This window comes from Hyperolius riggenbachi, chromosome 4 (genome assembly GCF_040937935.1).
Source record: "Hyperolius riggenbachi isolate aHypRig1 chromosome 4, aHypRig1.pri, whole genome shotgun sequence".
NCBI lineage: Eukaryota > Metazoa > Chordata > Amphibia > Anura > Hyperoliidae > Hyperolius > Hyperolius riggenbachi.
In genome coordinates, this window is record NC_090649.1 from 43,208,565 (window position 1) to 43,226,305 (window position 17,741).

At 47.0% G+C, this 17,741-nt stretch overlaps 1 protein-coding gene across 2 annotated transcripts in view; it reads right to left on the bottom strand.

Moving 5' to 3' along the window:
- Positions 1 to 227: 227 nt before the first annotated feature.
- LOC137571183 (cytochrome P450 2K1-like) overlaps positions 228 to 17,741 on the bottom strand; it is a 59,097-nt gene continuing 41,583 nt past the window's right edge. For both annotated transcript variants that reach the window (XM_068279997.1, XM_068279996.1), the window contains exons 7-10: positions 13,095 to 13,236; positions 11,794 to 11,978; positions 9,486 to 9,627; positions 228 to 1,557 (exon numbers count right to left, since the gene is read on the bottom strand). In XM_068279997.1, the coding sequence (XP_068136098.1) occupies positions 1,379 to 1,557; positions 9,486 to 9,627; positions 11,794 to 11,978; positions 13,095 to 13,236 (648 nt within the window). In that variant the 3' untranslated portion in view covers positions 228 to 1,378. The remainder of the gene's footprint in view (positions 1,558 to 9,485; positions 9,628 to 11,793; positions 11,979 to 13,094; positions 13,237 to 17,741) is intronic.

Consider the following 17,741-nt stretch of genomic DNA (forward strand, 5'->3'; position numbering starts at 1 on the left):
AGAGCAGTGCTGCCCAACCTCATGGGCACAGGGCATGGCTAGCACAAGATTTCTTGGCTGAAGGGGACACAGCATCAATGTCCCTGCTTTAGGAGGTGGAGTTAAGGGCAAACAAGAGGTGGGCCTGCCATAGGACAGGGACTGACACAACAAAATAATCCGGACAAGCGAGTGTGGCCCGCAGGCCGCCAGTTGGACAGTACTGTACTGGAGGAAGGGGGGGGGGGGGGGGGGGGGCACTAGACACCAGGAAACTGTATGGTGGGGGGGGGAACTAGACACTGGGGAACTTTAGGGGAGGGAAGGATGTTTATATCTGATACCCCAATTTAAAGCGATATGAGGGTTAAAAAGTTGCTAATGTTCATCATTGCTGAACTGTATATAAAACTGTAATGTGTCAGGGATAAAATATGAAAAGCTGAGGCTTATGATTCCAAAGGTTGACAAGTGCAGAATTATCAAAGACCTGCTTTTCAGAGGAGAGGTGAAACTCATGAGAAGTCCTTTATGCAGGAATGGTGGCAAGAGGTGGTGGAGGCCTCTTTCACACAGATGGCTAGCCAAAGATGCCAGCCAAAGAACCTTCCAACAGCAATCCAATGCAACTGAAAGGCAGAATGTGTAACCTCTTGAAACGCTCCGCATGTACATGGCAGCAAAGAACCACATTGTGCTGTATTGGAGTACAGCTGCGGCCATCCTCAGATGTGCCTCAATGTGGTGGGCAGCCCTCTACAGCACATACTAATCGCTTGAATGCACCTGGCCGATACACAGTAGCTGCTAACAGGCAGTGAATGATGCGCAGGGTGCATAAAAGGGCCTATATCAGTTTGTAGTTCCTTGGTAAGCAAGGAGTGGTGAGAATCTCAGGGCGATGCTGCACTAGATGTGCTATGTGTTTTTAATTCCTAAAGTGAACCTCCAGACAAAAAAATCTACTCAGCAGCACTGAAAAGGCTTGGTGTTTCTTTAACAGTTTTACTCAGTTTCATCAGAACTTTGTTTTTCTTACCCAAGCCTCATTTTTAGCTGTACAGAAGCTAAGCTCCGCCCCATCAATGAAATCTGTCTGTACAAAGCATAATGGGATTTCTGATGAGGAATTTGAGATTTGAAGCCTAGCGGGCGCAGCTGGGAGGGGTGATAAGGGCACAGGACAGTTGGAACTGTGTCTCACGCTCCCTGTCACCTCCTTTCAACCAAAAAGATGGCTGCTGCCATGAAATCACAAACATTTGCCTGTTCTTTTAAAACAGGATGAGTAAGAGATTATATATTACCTATCTATTTTAATTAAAATAACTGATGTATCTTAATGACAGAATGTTTGTTTAGGCTGAAGTTCCTCTTTAACTTTAGGAGGGCTTTAAAATTAGCAACGAGGTATTGCACAGATTTTGTGGGGTAATGGGGCGTTGGTAGCCCCCAGAGATGGGGTCAGGTCCAGCACAGCACTGGGAGGGGCCTTAAAAGTGAAGTTTTGCAGCAACGTTGTGAAGAAGAGGAACAACTCCATTTTGGCCAAATTTTCTCCAGCACAACTTCTCTTGCCTAGAAAAACAAAGTCAATCAATTAATCAGATTTATATGAATAAGTAGTAAATGGATTGTTAATTTTCTCCTTTAAACTTTAAAACTGTTTACTTGACTTTAAAGAAATCATCAGGCAAAAAAAACAAAAATGAGTTTCACTTACTTGGGGCTTCTATCAGCCCCATGCAGCCATTCTGTGCCCTTGTAGTTACCGTATTTTTCGCCGTATAAGACGCTCCGGCATATAAGACGCACCTAGATTTAGAGGGCAAAAATCAGGAAAAAAAGAAAAAACTAAACCTAGGTGTGTCTATGATGCAGGGGTGTCTTAAGGACTTTTTACCCCCCTTTCCAGTTACATTACATACTATTACACTACATAAGGGGACAGTGTTATGATTGGTTGTTCCCATGTTGCCTGCCTATGTTCCTCTATGTGGTCAGTGTAGTGATTGGCTGTTCCTGTGTCCCCCTGTGCTGGTCCTGTGCTGTGTCCCCCAGTGCCTGCTATGTCCCCCTGTGCTGTGTCTCCCTGTGCCTGCTGTGTCCCCCTGTGCCTGCTGTGTCCCCCTGCGCCTGCTGTGTCCCCCTGTGCCTGCTGTGTCCCCCTGTGCCTGCCGTGCCCCCCTGTGCCTGCTGTGTCCCCCTGTGCCTGCTGTATCCCCCTGTTCTGCCTGCAGCCCCCTGTGCCAGTGTCCCCGGCCCCCTGTTGTGGCAGTGTCCCCCTGTTTTGGCAGTGTCCCCCTGTTGTGGCAGTGTCCCCTGTTGTGGCAGTGTCCCCTGTTGTGGCAGTGTCCCCTGTTGTGGCAGTGTCCCCTGTTATGGCAGTGTCTCCTGTTGTGGCAGTGTCTCCTGTGGCAGAGTCCCCTATTGTGCCAGTGTCCCCTGTGGCAGTGTCCCCCTGTTATGGCAGTGTCCCCTGTGGCAGTGTCCCCTGTGCCTGTGGCCCCCTGTTGTCCTCCAGTGCCGGTGTCCCCCTGTGCAGGCAGCGTGAGTACACATACATTACCTGCTCCTGCCGCCGCGCTCCTGGCTCCCCGATCCTCTTCTTCCATCTACCGCTGCCCGCTGCTGCCCCCGCCGAACATCGCTGGCCGGTCTTAGCCGCAGGGATACGCTATCAGCACACCACGTGTCGGGGTCACGCATGCCGCCGAACAACGCTGGCCGGTCCTAATTAGCCGCGCAGGGATACGCTATCAGCGTTCGCCGGGTCACACATGCGTATGCGTGACCCCGGCGCACGTGGTGCGCTGATAGCGTATCCCTGCGCGGCTAATTAGGACCGGCCAGCGTTCGGCGGCATGCGTGACCCCGGCACGTGGTGTGCTTATAGCGTATCCATGCGGCTAATTAAGACCGGCCAGCGATGTTCGGCGGGGGCAGCAGCGGGCAGCGGTAGATGGAAAAAGAGGATCGGGGAGCCAGGATTGGAGCCAGGAGCGCGGCGGCAGGAGCAGGTAATGTATATAGTGCTTCCCTGCGCACCTCTGCCTCCCGAAATCCGTACCTTCGCCGCATAAGACGCACCCACTTTTCCCCCAACATTTTGGGGAAGAAAAAGTGCGTCTTATACGGCGAAAAATACGGTATTTACTGCTGCTTAATGTTCTTGCACCAGCGGGAATGCGTGCAAATGTACGTGTGGCGGCCCGCCGACCCCGAGGTCGGCAGATACGAAACTAGCTGGCGGCGTGGACTGGAGCAGCAGTGAGTGACTACGAGGGCACAGGATGGCTGCATGGGGCTGGTAGAAGCCCCAGGTAAGGGAAACAAATTTGTTTTTTTTTTTGCCTGACGATTCCTTTAACCATTTCTGCCGCCCAGACGTGAAGCTCACGTCCAGGCGGCTGCTCTGCTGCGGTGCCACGCTTCGGCGTGCTCCCGCGCACAATCGCGGGCACACCCCCGTGTCCCCGTGGTGTCACCCGGTAGCCCTGGGATCAGTGAATGCGAACATGGTTCCCGATCACCGATCCATGTCCCCTGCAGAAAAACCGAAAAGCTCTTACAAGAGGCTGCAATCTTTCTGCGTGTCAAAAAAAAAAACTGAAGGTGGCCATCTTGTGGCCAAATAGTAAAACTACATCTACATATTTTTTACATTACAATTTACACATATAACAACATTAAAAATTAACTGTTTATTTCCCACACCAAAATATTACCCAAATAAAATTTTTAATGGAAAAAAACAATTACAATTAAAAGAAAAAAAAAAAGACATAAATAGTTACCCTTAGAGTCTGAACTTTTTAAATATGCATTTGAAGGGGGTATTGTAACGATCGGTGAAGCACAGAGAGGATCTGATTACCGGTGATCTGCAGTATCACTGGGAAATGGAATACAGAAATATACCAGATTATAAGTGATCTGCAGTATCACCGATAATCCGATATACAAGCTAACCTCTGTTCACCTGAGTAGAGTGTGGTGATTGGTGTAACAGTAACATTGGGAGGACTAGGCCTCAGTGCAGTGAGGAGTACTGCACGGATTCCTTCCGAAGACCTGAACTCTCCAAGGCGGAAGGAGTCAGGCTGAGAGTCAGAAGGATTGTCTGAAAGGTGACACTCTGGAGGAAGTGTCACTTAACAGGACGGGGAACCGCCTCCAACAGTAAGGTCGGTTCTCGAGGTCGGATGAGCCAGGTCGTAAACACACGGACAGATAAAGTACAGATTCAGAAGGCAGAGGCGGAGTCTAGGTACAGGCAGGGTTCGGCAACAGGGTATCAGAAATATCGAGGTACAAGATCAGGAGGCAGAAGCAGAGTCTAAGGACGAGCCGGGGTTCGGCAACAGAGTATCAGAGTGGCAAGGTACAAGGTCAGAGTTCAGGAGGATAGTCAGGCAGGCAAAGGGTCATAACAGATAATCACAATCAAACTAGTACTTTAAGCTATCAACAGAATCTAGCTAAGTGTAGGATTACAGCTCCAGCTGGTCCCGGCACACTTAAAGGGAAGGTTCAGGGAGGGGATTAAAAAAATAAAAATAAATTTCCACTTACCTGGGGCTTCCTCCACCCCGTGGCAGGCAGGAGGTGCCCTCGCCGCCGCTCCGCAGGCTCCCGGTGGTCTCCGGTGCCCGACCCGACCTGGCCAGGCCGGGTGCCAGGTCGGGCTCTTCTGCGCTCCATTTCCTGGGACTTCTGCGTCCCACGCCGGCACGCTGACGTCATCGGATGTCCGCCGGGCTGTACTGCGCATGCGCAGAACTACTGCGCATGCGCAGTACAGCCCGGCAGACGTCCGATGATGTCAGCGCGCCGGCGTGGGACGCAGAAGTCCCAGGAAATGGAGCGCAGAAGAGCCCGACCTGGCAGCCGGCCTGGCCAGGTCGGGTCGGGCACCGGAGACCACCGGGAGCCTGCGGAGCGGCGGCGAGGGCACCTCCTGCCTGCCACGGGCTGGAGGAAGCCCCAGGTAAGTGGAAATTTATTTTTATTTTTTTAATCCCCTCCCTGAACCTTCCCTTTAAGGATCTGACTAAGGGTCTGTGTGCTCCCACGTTGTGATCGCAACGCCAGACAACCAGCAACTGAACATCCTGCAGTATATATACACATGAGGACTGCCCAGCACCTCCCATAGTGCTGGACCAATGAAAGGTGAAGCCAGTGTCAGCTGACCAGCCTGGTCAGCTGATTCACTTCTGGCTGTCATATAATCCCTGCCTGAGTGCGTGCGCACGCGTCACTCTAAACCTAGAGGGACTATGTGTCCCATCCACACCAGCACCGCTCTGCGGTGCCTCCGCAATGGGGCCATGCGCGCTAACCGCCGCGTCCAACGCGGCGGTTTCCCCGCGCTCCGCCATGCCCTGCACGGGGACAGCCGCCTCAGACTGAGTGGAGGCGGCTGCCTCTCCGTGCTCTGCTACGCTATGTGCGGAAATAGCCGCCTGCCACTGACTCATGGCGGCGGCTCTTCCGCGTTTCTTGACAGGTATACTACGAACATTTTTTAAATTATAAGCTTGTAAATAGTGATGGACGCAAAATGGAAAAAATGCACCTTTATTTCCAAATAAAATATTGGCACCATACATTGTGATAGGGACATAATTTAAATGGTGTAATAACCAAGACAAACAGGCAAATAAAATATATAGGTTTTAATTATGGTAGTGTGGATTATTTTAAAGCTATAATGGCCGAAAATTGAGAAATAATGATTTTTTTCAATTTTTTTCTTATTAATCCTGTTAAAATGCATTTATAAAAAAATAATTCTTAGCAAAATATACCACCCAAAGAAAGCCTAATTAGTGGCGGAAAAAAAAAGATATAGATCAATAAATTGTGATAAGTAGTGATAAAGTTATTAGCGAATGAATGGGAGGTGAAAATTGCTCTGATGCATAAGGTGAAAAATCCTTGCGGGCTGAAATGGTTAAGAAACCTCATTCCAATTAAATAAAATGTCTAGGGTTTTTGTTTTTTAATTTCTCTTTTATAAGTAATAAAAACAAGACATACACACATCATTAACACATAATTCCACTTTTAGAGCTCGTTCACATCTAGGGCATTTTTAACATTTTTTCAAGCGCAGATGATTTTCAAAATCGCCCTAAAAACGCTTGTCACAGGAGCCCTAGTGGCTGACCGCACTTAGCCTTCTAAACGGTGCCAGCGCACGGATCGTGCGAACTCTGGTCGCAGTCAATGCGCAGGAACCGTTAAGAATTAGCCGCAGACAACTCAGAAGGGAGCCTGTGAGACACGGGTAATTACAACGTCACCCACTGGTTCAGAGTAAACTGCCACCACCGCGGTTACCATGGGACCGTGGAGCCCACTAACTGACTGACTAGTCCTGCGAATAAAACGGTTAAACACACGGTATTCTGTCTAGCCAACAACAAACAAACAGTAGCGTATCTTCAGAGACCCGGTATCAGTTCTGTGTGTGCTGATAAGCAGGGTAGCGGACAGTGAATGACTTGGAGAAAGTTGTTTATTCACGCAATATAAATAATTAATATATACAGACAATTATTAAAATCACAATTATTAAGACAGTAATAGCCAGTATAAAAAATAAAAGAAGGGAGAAAAATACTTAGTTCCTGGAAAGATGTCCTTTTTGTGGGAAAACAGAGTTCTGGGTTTCAATCAGAGTTCAGAGTTCAGACCAGGTGGATGCCAGCATATCCTCAAGCTGGCACCTGATGAGTTCAAGGTGTTTTCAGGGTGGAGGACACTGAGTTTGGCTCCTCTGCCATTCTTATGCCCCTGATTCAGTAGGAGGGAGTGAGGGCGGGCCCACACCCCCCCTTAGAACATGAGATGAGTCCTCCCCTTGTCCTGGGGGCCAGAAATCATGCCTTAACCATATATAGGCTCTATCTCACAGAACCGTACAGGTCAGGGCAGATTTATTAATATTTTCAGGTCTGCCTCGATGTACCCAGCAGCCTGATACCAAACATGAGGGGTGGGACCCTTGGGGTATCAGCAGGGCACTTCCGAACTGCCTAACTGGCAGTCTTTCCCTCAGGATGGTCTGAAATTTCTTCAGAACCAGCGCCAGATAGGGTCAAGCCTGCTCTGTTAGTTTGGAGGGTCTGCCAGCCTGGCAACACAGAAAATATGATACATATAGCAGTTTATGGAATATGAGAGACCCCTGGGATTTATACCAGGTCATTCCCAGGGAAAAGGCTCTTTGAAGTTGGCAGCAGCAAGCCACATGTCGGCTCCCTGCTGGGAAAAGGAGCCGGAGTGTCTGAGTTTCCTCACTCTAGATTGGTTCTGTCATGGTGCTTGTCACCTTATACCTGATGGATGGGCCATCAGCACAGCTTGAAGCCAGGGACTCTCTGGGCCCAGGCTCATTAGCATATCAAAAGAGCCATCCAGCCTTTAGGATGGTGCTCTCTCTCTGCTAAGAAAAGGACTTCAGCTGCCCCTACACACTCAACCCAGATTGTATCGATTTGAAGCGCAATCGATGCAGGGAATCGAGTGCGATCGCTTTTTCTTCATGGGCGGTTCCAGGACGCGTCTGCGGCCCCGCAACCGTCCGTGACAACGCTCGTGCAATGATTCCCTATGAGAATTCACATCTGAGCGGTTCATTTCCGATCCGCTCAGGAAAGTGGTGCATATACCATTTTTGAGTCGATTTTGCCTCAATGGAAAGTATAGGAAAAATGCAAAATGCTCACAAAATCGCTTTGTGCAGCGATTGCGTTCACGTTTTTAAGAATAAATAAATTTTATTTATTATTTTCCGGGTCACAGAATTTACTTCCTGACTTGCCTCCGGGAGTAAAATAAAAAAAAAATCGCTCTGCAAAAGCGCTTAGAAAAGTGCTTTAAACAAAAACCACAGCACGCAGTGGGGCGCCGGGAGGCGCTTTAAATAAATCGAGCATAAAATCGCAAAACGCTTGCGTTTGCGATTTCGATTTTAGATGTGAACAAGGCCTCAGGACTCAAGGACTTTTCACCATTTAAAACTGACCTTTAAAATGGTTCCAGATTAGTGCTAAACACATCAGGTAGATGGACACATTCCTTTCCTAATCTGTTACCAGGGATGAGCGACATACAGTTTTGCGTAAAGCTAAATATAGTTATGAATTCATTGGTAAGGCTTGGGATTCCTGTTCCTTAGGTTGATTTGAAATATAAAGCATTTTATACACTGTGTTGCCAAATGTGACTGCTGATAGAATAGTGTATATGTTGATACTGGCCATTACTAGATACTCGACATCCAGCGCCTATCGTTACATATCCTCTCACTGTAATTACTGTCTCTAAGAGCCCCAGCAAAGCACTTTTGAAGCTCCCGCCAGGGCTTTCCAATAGTCCACTATCTGGACCAATGAAAATGGTGGGAGCTTCAAAAATGCTTTGATGGGTCTCCGACAGACAGTAATTACAGTGAGAAATACTGTGTTGGGACTTGCGGCAAGAAGCATGGCAGATCATTTATTCAGGGGTGACCAGTGCAGCTGCGGGGGGGCTTTGGCGATGTGTGGCAGCCCGATGGGGAGCTATGGGGGTCTCCTTATTAAAGGAGACCCCCAGATGCAGTGGTTGAAGATAGCGGCGGATGTACGGCAGGTGCACAAGCATCTTTGGGGAGCAAGGGAGCAGTGCTCTGGTGCTAAACTACAGCACTGGCCTCAATTCACTAAGCAGTTTAGACTAGTCTACTAATGGTTTTTAGTCTCCTGATGGTTTGGTGTAATGTTTTAGACCTGTTTTTAGACCTGGTCTAAAACATACAATAATTAGGCCGGTAAAGCAGGGGAAATGATCAAAAGATGCAATTCACAAAGGCGAACAAGGAGTAAAGTAACCACGCCTACTTTACACCAGCTGATTTCCGGCGGTAATGTAATTCTGTGAGGTATTTTAGATGTGAGGATGGAACCTTTTGAGTTTTGAATTATTATGCAGGAGTTTAATTGTATGCAGAGGAGAGCTCATCAAAGGAGAAGGGTGTCGGTCATAGCTACTCATTTGTGAATTTCATCTTTTGATCATTTCCCCTGCTTTACCGACCTAATTACCGAATGGTTTAAACCAGGTCTAAAAACAGGTCTAAAACATTTGGTAATAGGGAATTCCTCTTTGATGCAACTGACCATCAGTAGACTAAAACAATCAGTAGACTAGACTGCTTAGTGAATTGAGGCCACTACTGTTTAAAACTTCGCTCCCTATCGCCTGGGACAAGGGAGCATTCCTAAAGCTTTCGGCTGAGTAATGCTCCCGAACGATCGGCCATCGCACACAGGAAATTGACAGTAGGATTTGATGGTAATCTTCGTGCGATGGCAAGGTGATAAGCAGTTTGCATCTGCAAGCTACTTATCACCTTGAATAGGATATGGCCTATTGTTTAGTTATGCTGTTTTGCTTAATTTGGCAAAGTTAAATAAAATTAAAAACATTAATAATCAACTTTAAGGGATTACCAATAGAGAACGGGATGAAGGCCTCATTCTTCTTGAAATTTCCTTTAGCATCCAGAAAATGTTCCGGGTAGAACTCGTAGGGTTTCTCAAAGTAGGCTTTATCTCTCAGTGAGGAGGAAAGCAATGGGAGGACAATAGTGCCCTGCAGAAAAAAATAATAATTATTAATAATAATAATAATAATAATAATAATAATAATAATAATAATAATAATTCCAACATTTGTATGGCACTTTTTTCTTGTCAGACTCAAAGCGCTTATGAGGCAGCCACTAGAGCACACTCACTAGGCAGTAGCAGCATTAGGGAGTCTTGCCCAAGAACTCCTTACTGAAATGGGTGCTGGCTTACTGAACAAGAGGAGCCGAGGTCTGAACCCAGGTCCTCTGTGTCAGAGGCAGAGCCCTTAATCAGTACATTATCCTGCCATTTGTATTATCGGGGCTGGGCCGAGGCAGAGGCGAGAGCGGCTCCAGCCTCAGGGCGCAGTGTAGGAGGGGGTGCACAACTCACTCAGCTATCATTCCCTATTGTGTTTAAAGCAGAGAGAAATTAGCCTAGGGGATACATGGCAGTTACTGCAAGCCAGATAACTAGATATTAAGGTGTTGGGAAAACCTGGGGCGCCTCTTTGTCTAATAGCAATCAGTGTGTGACGGTTGGGTTGGGAGGAATGGGGGGGGGGTGCACTTTGGTGTCTCAGCCTTGGCTGCTGGAGGACCTTGTCCCGGCTCTGGCTAGTATCCTTTATTTATACAGCTTCAAAATATTTTCAGTAATGTGCCCTAAACTAATAAGAAGCATAAATTATCTGAGACAAACAATTATGAAAGCATGACCATAGAAGGGTGAGGAGTGGACCCATCCTATTAGGGCTACAGCCGTAAAGCTACATACACACAGTGGATTAAACTCGGATAAAGACTGCCATTGGATCAGAATTTAGTGAGTGTGCAAGAGTCAATGGGAACCAATATTAAAAAAAACATAAACCAGATACTATGGAGAGGGAAGGCTCTGGGTCCTATAGTGCCTTCCCGCTCCTCTCTCGATCACCGTTCCAGCGCTGGCTCTCCCGATAGCAGTGTTCGACCAATTTGGTCAAAAACTGATCTCTCTCTCTGCCACTGAAGGAGACTTCAAGAGTGTTCAGGAGCCCGAGTGCTCCTGAAGACGGGCCTTTCCTTACTGCGCACGCGCTAGTGCTCTGTCTCACACGCTTGCGCTTGGGGAGGACTTCGGGAGGACTCGGCTCCTGAAGACTTCTGAAGTCCCCCCCACGGCGGGGGATTCACATGGAGGAGCCAGCTGTGCAATGAGGGCACTGGGAGAGGAGAGGGAAGGCTCTATAGGACCCCAGAGCCTTCCCTCTCCTCAGGCAAGTATAAGGTGTGAGCATATGATGTCTCCCACAATGCATCACTGCTGAACATGCAAATCATCCTTTGTTGTCCGTGTAAGCTAAACACACCTCATTTGTAGCCCCTTACACAGTCCTAGGAGTTCTGGTTCGACACGAGCTTGCTGGGTACTCTGCAATTCTGGGTGCTTCAAGTGCTACCTCATAGAACCACATTCATGAAAAGTTATTTTAAAGAAAAGATGAAACATGAGCTCCTAGGAGAAAACTTTGGGAAAAAGTGAATTGAAAAAGGGCCAAAGAGTCGTCACTGGGGATGAATGAAATTGATGAAGATTGAAGATCGAGCTAACATTCACTTTAGCTTTGGATCATTTTACTTCAATTTATGGTTCCTAACAGAAGAAAAAAAATGCAAATTGAAGTAAAAAGTGAAATGTTAACCTCATCTGTTGATCCATTTTTGCCTTTCACTTTGATTCACTATTATTTGACTTTTATTTAAGATAGTTTTTTTTTTTTCATTGAATTTGCGATTGTTTTAATTCTATTTACAATTGTTTCGATGAAAAATTGCTCTTGCCGATTGCGGCTACATGGCAAAACTGACTGCCGATCTCATAGGTATTTCACTAAACATGGCCATACACTATTCAATTATCACTTGATTTTCTTTTTGATTGATACTAAAATCAATATTAAGGGCTAAAATCGTGATTTAGGTTTTTAGTCAATTGTAATATAATTGATCATAACATCGATTATAATATTGATGGAAAACTAAAAATCAAGGGATAAGCAAGAGGCCTGAACTAGTCTCTCTCGTATCTACCGTAGTCATGCCTAAATAAGGGCCTGTTTCCACTACACGCAGATTCTGGATGCAGAAAAACTGAATCCAATGAATGCCTATAGGCCTGTTTCCACTAACTGACACTTGGCACCCACCTTGGGGATAAAATATCCTCTGAATGTGACATCTTGGGACGTTGCGTGAGGAACATTATTTGGTATGATATCTCCATAGCGTTGGATCTCATGAATGACGGCATCGGTGTACGGCATTTCCTTTCTGTGCTCCAATTTAGGCTGAGCTGTCCCAATAATCTTCTCTATTTCATCTTGTACTTTTTCTGTGAAATAAAGATCATATTATAAATCGTTATATATAGAGCGAGAGACTCCAGTCTTTGCAATGATATTTTAGAAACTAGTTTAGAGGTACCTTAACCTCTCTGGCGTAACCCCCGAGTCAGGCTCGGGGTTGGAAATCCGCAGCTCAGAGCGGTTGCCCTGAGCCAAACTCATGGTGACTACTAAGAGGTCTATGCAGAGCAATGGTGCGCAGTGAGTGTTTCCATTCACCTCCTCGGGGATACAGACGCCAGTAGCCATTCTTCTTCATTTCTCTCCGAGGCTCTGAACCCCCTCCCTGGTGAGATTGCTGCCTGTCATCATGATGACAGTAAGGGCTCTTTCACATCAGACAACGCGAACAGGAGTCGTTCTCTTGCACGCGTTGTCTGCCTGCGGCGTGTCGTCTGGTATCTGCGGTGCGACGCAATCAGCGGCGGTAGCTGGTAATTAAACCCGACGGAAAACGCCGGCTCGCGGGTGCGTTGGAGGAAAAACTGCGCCCGAGTGCGTCGGAACCGCAATGCATCGAAACGCAGCGTCGAGTGTGAAAGGTAAAATGAAAGTCTATGGACTTTCATCTTACCTTGGTTAACGCACAAAGTCTGCCCTAATGTGAAAGAGCCCTAAGCAATCTCACTGTAGGGTTACAGTGCCACCCAGAGTATGGAGGGATAACTGCAGCGCTGGATCCCAGGGAGGTGAGTAAGTGCGGGGGCTGCCGCAGATATGTCTGCGGTATGGTTTATTTTCGCATTTTAGGGTCTGAAAGTGTGTTAAAAAATTGCATCACTTTTACAACCTAAAATCTGGACAGAATCTTACCGCCAGGGAGGTTAAGGTACGTACAGTACAAACAACCACTTCGGTCGACGAACGTTCGCCTTTCTTATGCAAACAATATAAGTACATGTAATTACATGTTGAATCCTTCACAACTCCCGACACCCAAGTATGCCTAATCACAATGTTGTTTTTTCACCCCCCAGCTGTTGTCTCTCCACAACCCCCCTCCACCCCCCCCCCCCCCATGCAGCTATCAGAAGAATGATATATGTGTCTGTACAACATCAGACTTGTGATATATGCTCAGTTTGTTTATCAGTAATTCTTACTTTGTATATGTGGATACTTCATCATGAGCAGAAGGCTCCATCTCAGAGTGGTGGCTGTGGTTTCCATCCCTGCCGCAAACAGGTTACCCACCAGTGCAGTTAGGTTGTGGTCATGGAAATACTGAGTGGATTCAGGTTTGCCCTGCATAATAGAAGATATCAGAGCCTTTAGATACAATATAGAGGTAGCCCTGTGGAATGTAACGCTACACGCTAAATTTTTGTTGCCTACAACAGTCCTTCTTGGGTAACACTTTAGCATGTGTAGAGATGGCATCCAACATCACTTGGTCATCTCTTCAGCCCCCTGCCTTGCTAAAAACCTTAGGAACAGTGTACAACTTGATATTAACCACTTAATGACCGCCTAACGCCGATAGTCGGCGGCTGGTCGTAGTGGTGTTTCAACCGTTCCATGTCAGTTCACGGCAGGGTGCTCCGTGAACAGCCTGCGAGCCTCCGATCGCGGCTCGCAGGCGAAATGTAAAAACGCGAGGAAGAAATCCCCGGTGTTTACAGCATACGGCGCTGCTGTCACAGCAGCGCTGTAAAGGACATCGGCGATCCCCGGCCTCTGATTGGCCGGGGATCGCCACCGTCTGATAGGCTGAAGCCTATCAGAGGCGGTATAGGACGGATCACCGTCCTGTGCCGTGCATAGAGAGAAGGGAAAGGAGAGGGAGGGTGGAATAGCGCTGCAGAGGGGGGCTTTGAGGAGGCCCCCCCCCGCTAGGCACACGTGAGCGGCGGCGATCAGACCCCCCAGCAGGACATCCCCCTAGTGGGGAAAAAAGGAGGGAAGTCTGATCGCCCTGCCTGCCTGCTGATCTGTGCTGGGGGCTGAAGAGACCACGCAGCACAGATCCTCCAAAACACCCCTGGTCCTTATGTGGTTAAAAACCACACCATTTCCTCATGTCTCAGTATCATTGGCCCATTAAGGTTTTACACATCCCTTTGCATCAGTACAGTCTTTATTTTACTGTGCTAATTTAGTAGGTACCAGGGGCGTACTAGAGAAGAGATGTGTACACACCAGCTGGAGAAATCACTCCAATCTGTGCAGCATCTGTCAGGAATGCAAGGCAGATTCAGCCGTAGAACACATGTGGAGTTTTAGAGCAGTCACCAGAGAAAATAGAAGTTATTCCAAAATCATAAATAATATCATAATTGTGTCCAGTCTATTGTCTAAAGATACTAGTAAAACGTCAACTAGTCCATATCATTGCCTGAAGCTATTAGAGGACCGTTTGTGGGTAAGAGATGAGGAAATACCTGTCGGCCAACAGGCAGAATAGCGAAAGCAGCACATCTGGTGAACAATGACTAAATGGGCACCGCATAGACTGCTAAAATCAGCACCCAGGGGGAACCTTTGTATGCTGGCGGCACAAACATTGATGGAAGGGTTTTTAGTGGTGAAGGTAGCACTGATATGGGAGGAGATTGCGGTGGTGGCAGTCAGGCATTGATAGAGGGATGGTTCAAGTGAGAATAGGATTAGGTTTAGTGATAGTAAAATATCAGCAAAAATTACATACATTTTACTATCATATTATACATTGCCTAATTGTAAAATATCAGTAATAACAAAAGTATTCAACTATTCATCAGCACACAAATCACAGAAGCAGCTTTATTACATGTGCACAAGAGCGACAATCTCATGCTTTATATGGGCCCCGCGTCCCAGGTCATCTTGTGGGACTGAGGCAGGAACAAGAAGTGTATGATATAAAGGGCAAATTGAGAGTCCACTATAGTGTAGTAAGTTTAAAGGAGTTCTGTCTTGAAAATCTTAAAATCATAAAATACATGTAAACATGTATAATCAATTAAGAAGTACATTTCTTCCGGAGTAAAATGAGCCATAAATTACTTTTCTCTTATGTTGCTGTCACTTACAGTAGGTAGTAGAAATCGGACAGAACCGACAGGTTTTGGACTAGTCCATCTCCTCACGGGGGTTCCCAGGGATTTCTTTATTTTCAAAATGCGCTTAGTGAATGGCAGTTGCTCCATTCAACTGTCAAAAAAGTGTACGTTGAGCAGAGAGGCTGGGAAGCATCTTCGTTTAAATCTTTTTCAAGGAATGTCTTTATAAACAATGAAGGCCATGCTGAGAATCCCCTATGGAGAGATGGACTAGCCAAAGACTGTCGAAAATACCTCTCCGTGATGAAACAGAGGCTGTTAATCAGGGTAAAACAATATTAAATAAAACAGGGGAAGTAGCACTCACCTCCCCATAGAAGATTCAACTTGATATTAGGAACACAATTCTTCTTCAATAGTGCACTACATCAGCGTTTTTCAACCAGTGTGCCGGCACGTTGCCTGGTGTGCCGTCCTCTTCCCAGCCCTCCCGCACGTCCCCGCAGCCGCCGCTATTACCTTAGCAGCGGCCGCTCTCCCCTCTCCAGCGCATGTGTTTATTTAAGGCAAGCAGCATATCTCCCGGCTGCTCTGTGATGCGCAGGAATCAGGGCTCGGTTATCATAGTAACGGCGATACATATCGCCGCTACAGGAAGCCGCAGCGCATCACAGAGCAGCCGGGAGATACGCTGCTTGCCTTGAATAAACACATGCGGTGGAGAGGGGAGAGGGAAGCAGGAAATTTGGGCGCATGAGGCAGGTGGACAAAAAGGGCGCCGCCATTCACTCCCATAATAAATATCGTTTAATCGGCGCCCAACAGGAAAAAAGGGCGCCCGAGAAAAATAACGTTTTAAAAGCGGCGCCCGGAGACTTTTAATGTTTTATAACTGTTTCTCATGATTACACATTATTTAATGCTTTATAAATTTTTAAACATTATTTTTAAACGGAAAACAGTACAATATTTTTTTAAAAAATTACTTTTAAACGAAAAACCGTACTTACATTTTTTTTTTCACATTTTTAAACAAAAAACCGCACCATATTTTTTTAAAAACGTTATTAATGCTTATCACAGGGGGGTCTTAGGTTTAGGCACCACCAGGGGGTCTTAGGTTTAGGCACCAACAGGGGGGTCTTAGGTTTAGGCACCAACAGGGGGGTCTTAGGGTTAGGCACCAACAGGGGGGTCTTAGGGTTAGGCACCAACAGGGGGGTCTTAGGTTTAGGCACCAACAGGGGGGTCTTAGGTTTAGGCACCACCAGGGGGGTCTTAGGGTTAGGCACCACCAGGGGGGTCTTAGGGTTAGGCACCAACAGGGGGGTCTTAGGTTTAGGCACCAACAGGGGGGTCTTAGGGTTAGGCACCAACAGGGGGGTCTTAGGGTTAGGGATAGGTACAGGGAGGGTTCTGTGTGAGAGTAGGGTTAGGTATAGCTGTAGTAAAATTCTAATTAATGTTTTATAAAACGTTATTATAAATTTAAATTTTTAAACAGGGAAGATTAACGTTTTTAAAATTGCCGATTTTATACACATTATTTAATGATTTATAACTTTATAAAACATTATTTTTAAACGAAATATAACACAAATTTTTTTTTAAACGTTATTCATGATTATCTTTTAAAACCCTGCGCCCTTTTTTCCTGGCGCCCTTTGTTAACGTACACAGGGGAGAGCGGCAGCTGTTAAGGTAATAACAGCGGGGACGAGCGGGGATGGGCGAGGGGGCACCACCTGGCTATACTGGGGCACTATACCGGCTATACTGGGGCACTATACTAGCTATACTGGGGCACTATACTGGGGGCACTATACTGGCTATACTGGGGCACTATACCGGCTATACTGGGGCACTATACTAGCTATACTGGGGCACTATACTGGCTATACTGGGGCACTATACTAGCTATACTGGAGCACTATACTGGGGCACTATACTAGCTATACTGGGGGCACTATACTGGCTATACTGGGGCACTATACTGGCTATACTGGGGCACTATTCTGGGGCACTATACTAGCTATACTGGGGCACTATACTGGCTATACTGGGGCACTATACTGGCTATACTGGGGCACTATACTAGCTATACTGGGGCACTATACTGGCTATACTGGACACTATACTGGCTATACTGGGGCACTATACTGGCTATACTGGGGCACTGTACTGGCTATACTGGGGCACTATACTGGCTATACTGGGGCACTATACTGGGGCACTATACTGGGGCACTATACTGGGGCACTATACTGGCTATACTGGGGCACTATACTGGCTATACTGGGGCACTATACTGGCTATACTGGGGCACTATTCTGGGGCACTATACTAGCTATACTGGGGCACTATACTGGCTATATTGGGGCACTATACTGGCTATACTGGGGCACTATACTGGCTATACTGGGGCACTATTCTGGGGCACTATACTGGCTATACTGGGGGCACTATACTGGCTTTACTGGGGCACTATTCTGGCTATACTGGGGCACTATACTAGCTATACTGAGGCAACTAAACTCCCTCCTACACTGGGGTAACTATGCTAGCTATGCAGCCGCACCCCAGCCCCCCCCCCCCCCCTAGCCTGCTGCACACGGCACTGTCCACTAGGTCGCGCAACCCCCCCGTTCCCCGGAGAAAAATTTGGTCAGAAAGTGTTCCCCGGGCCGGAAAAGGTTGGGAACCACTGCACTACATAATGTGCGATGTTTCGCGGGACTCCGACTTCTTCCTCAGGCAGTAAAACAGGTG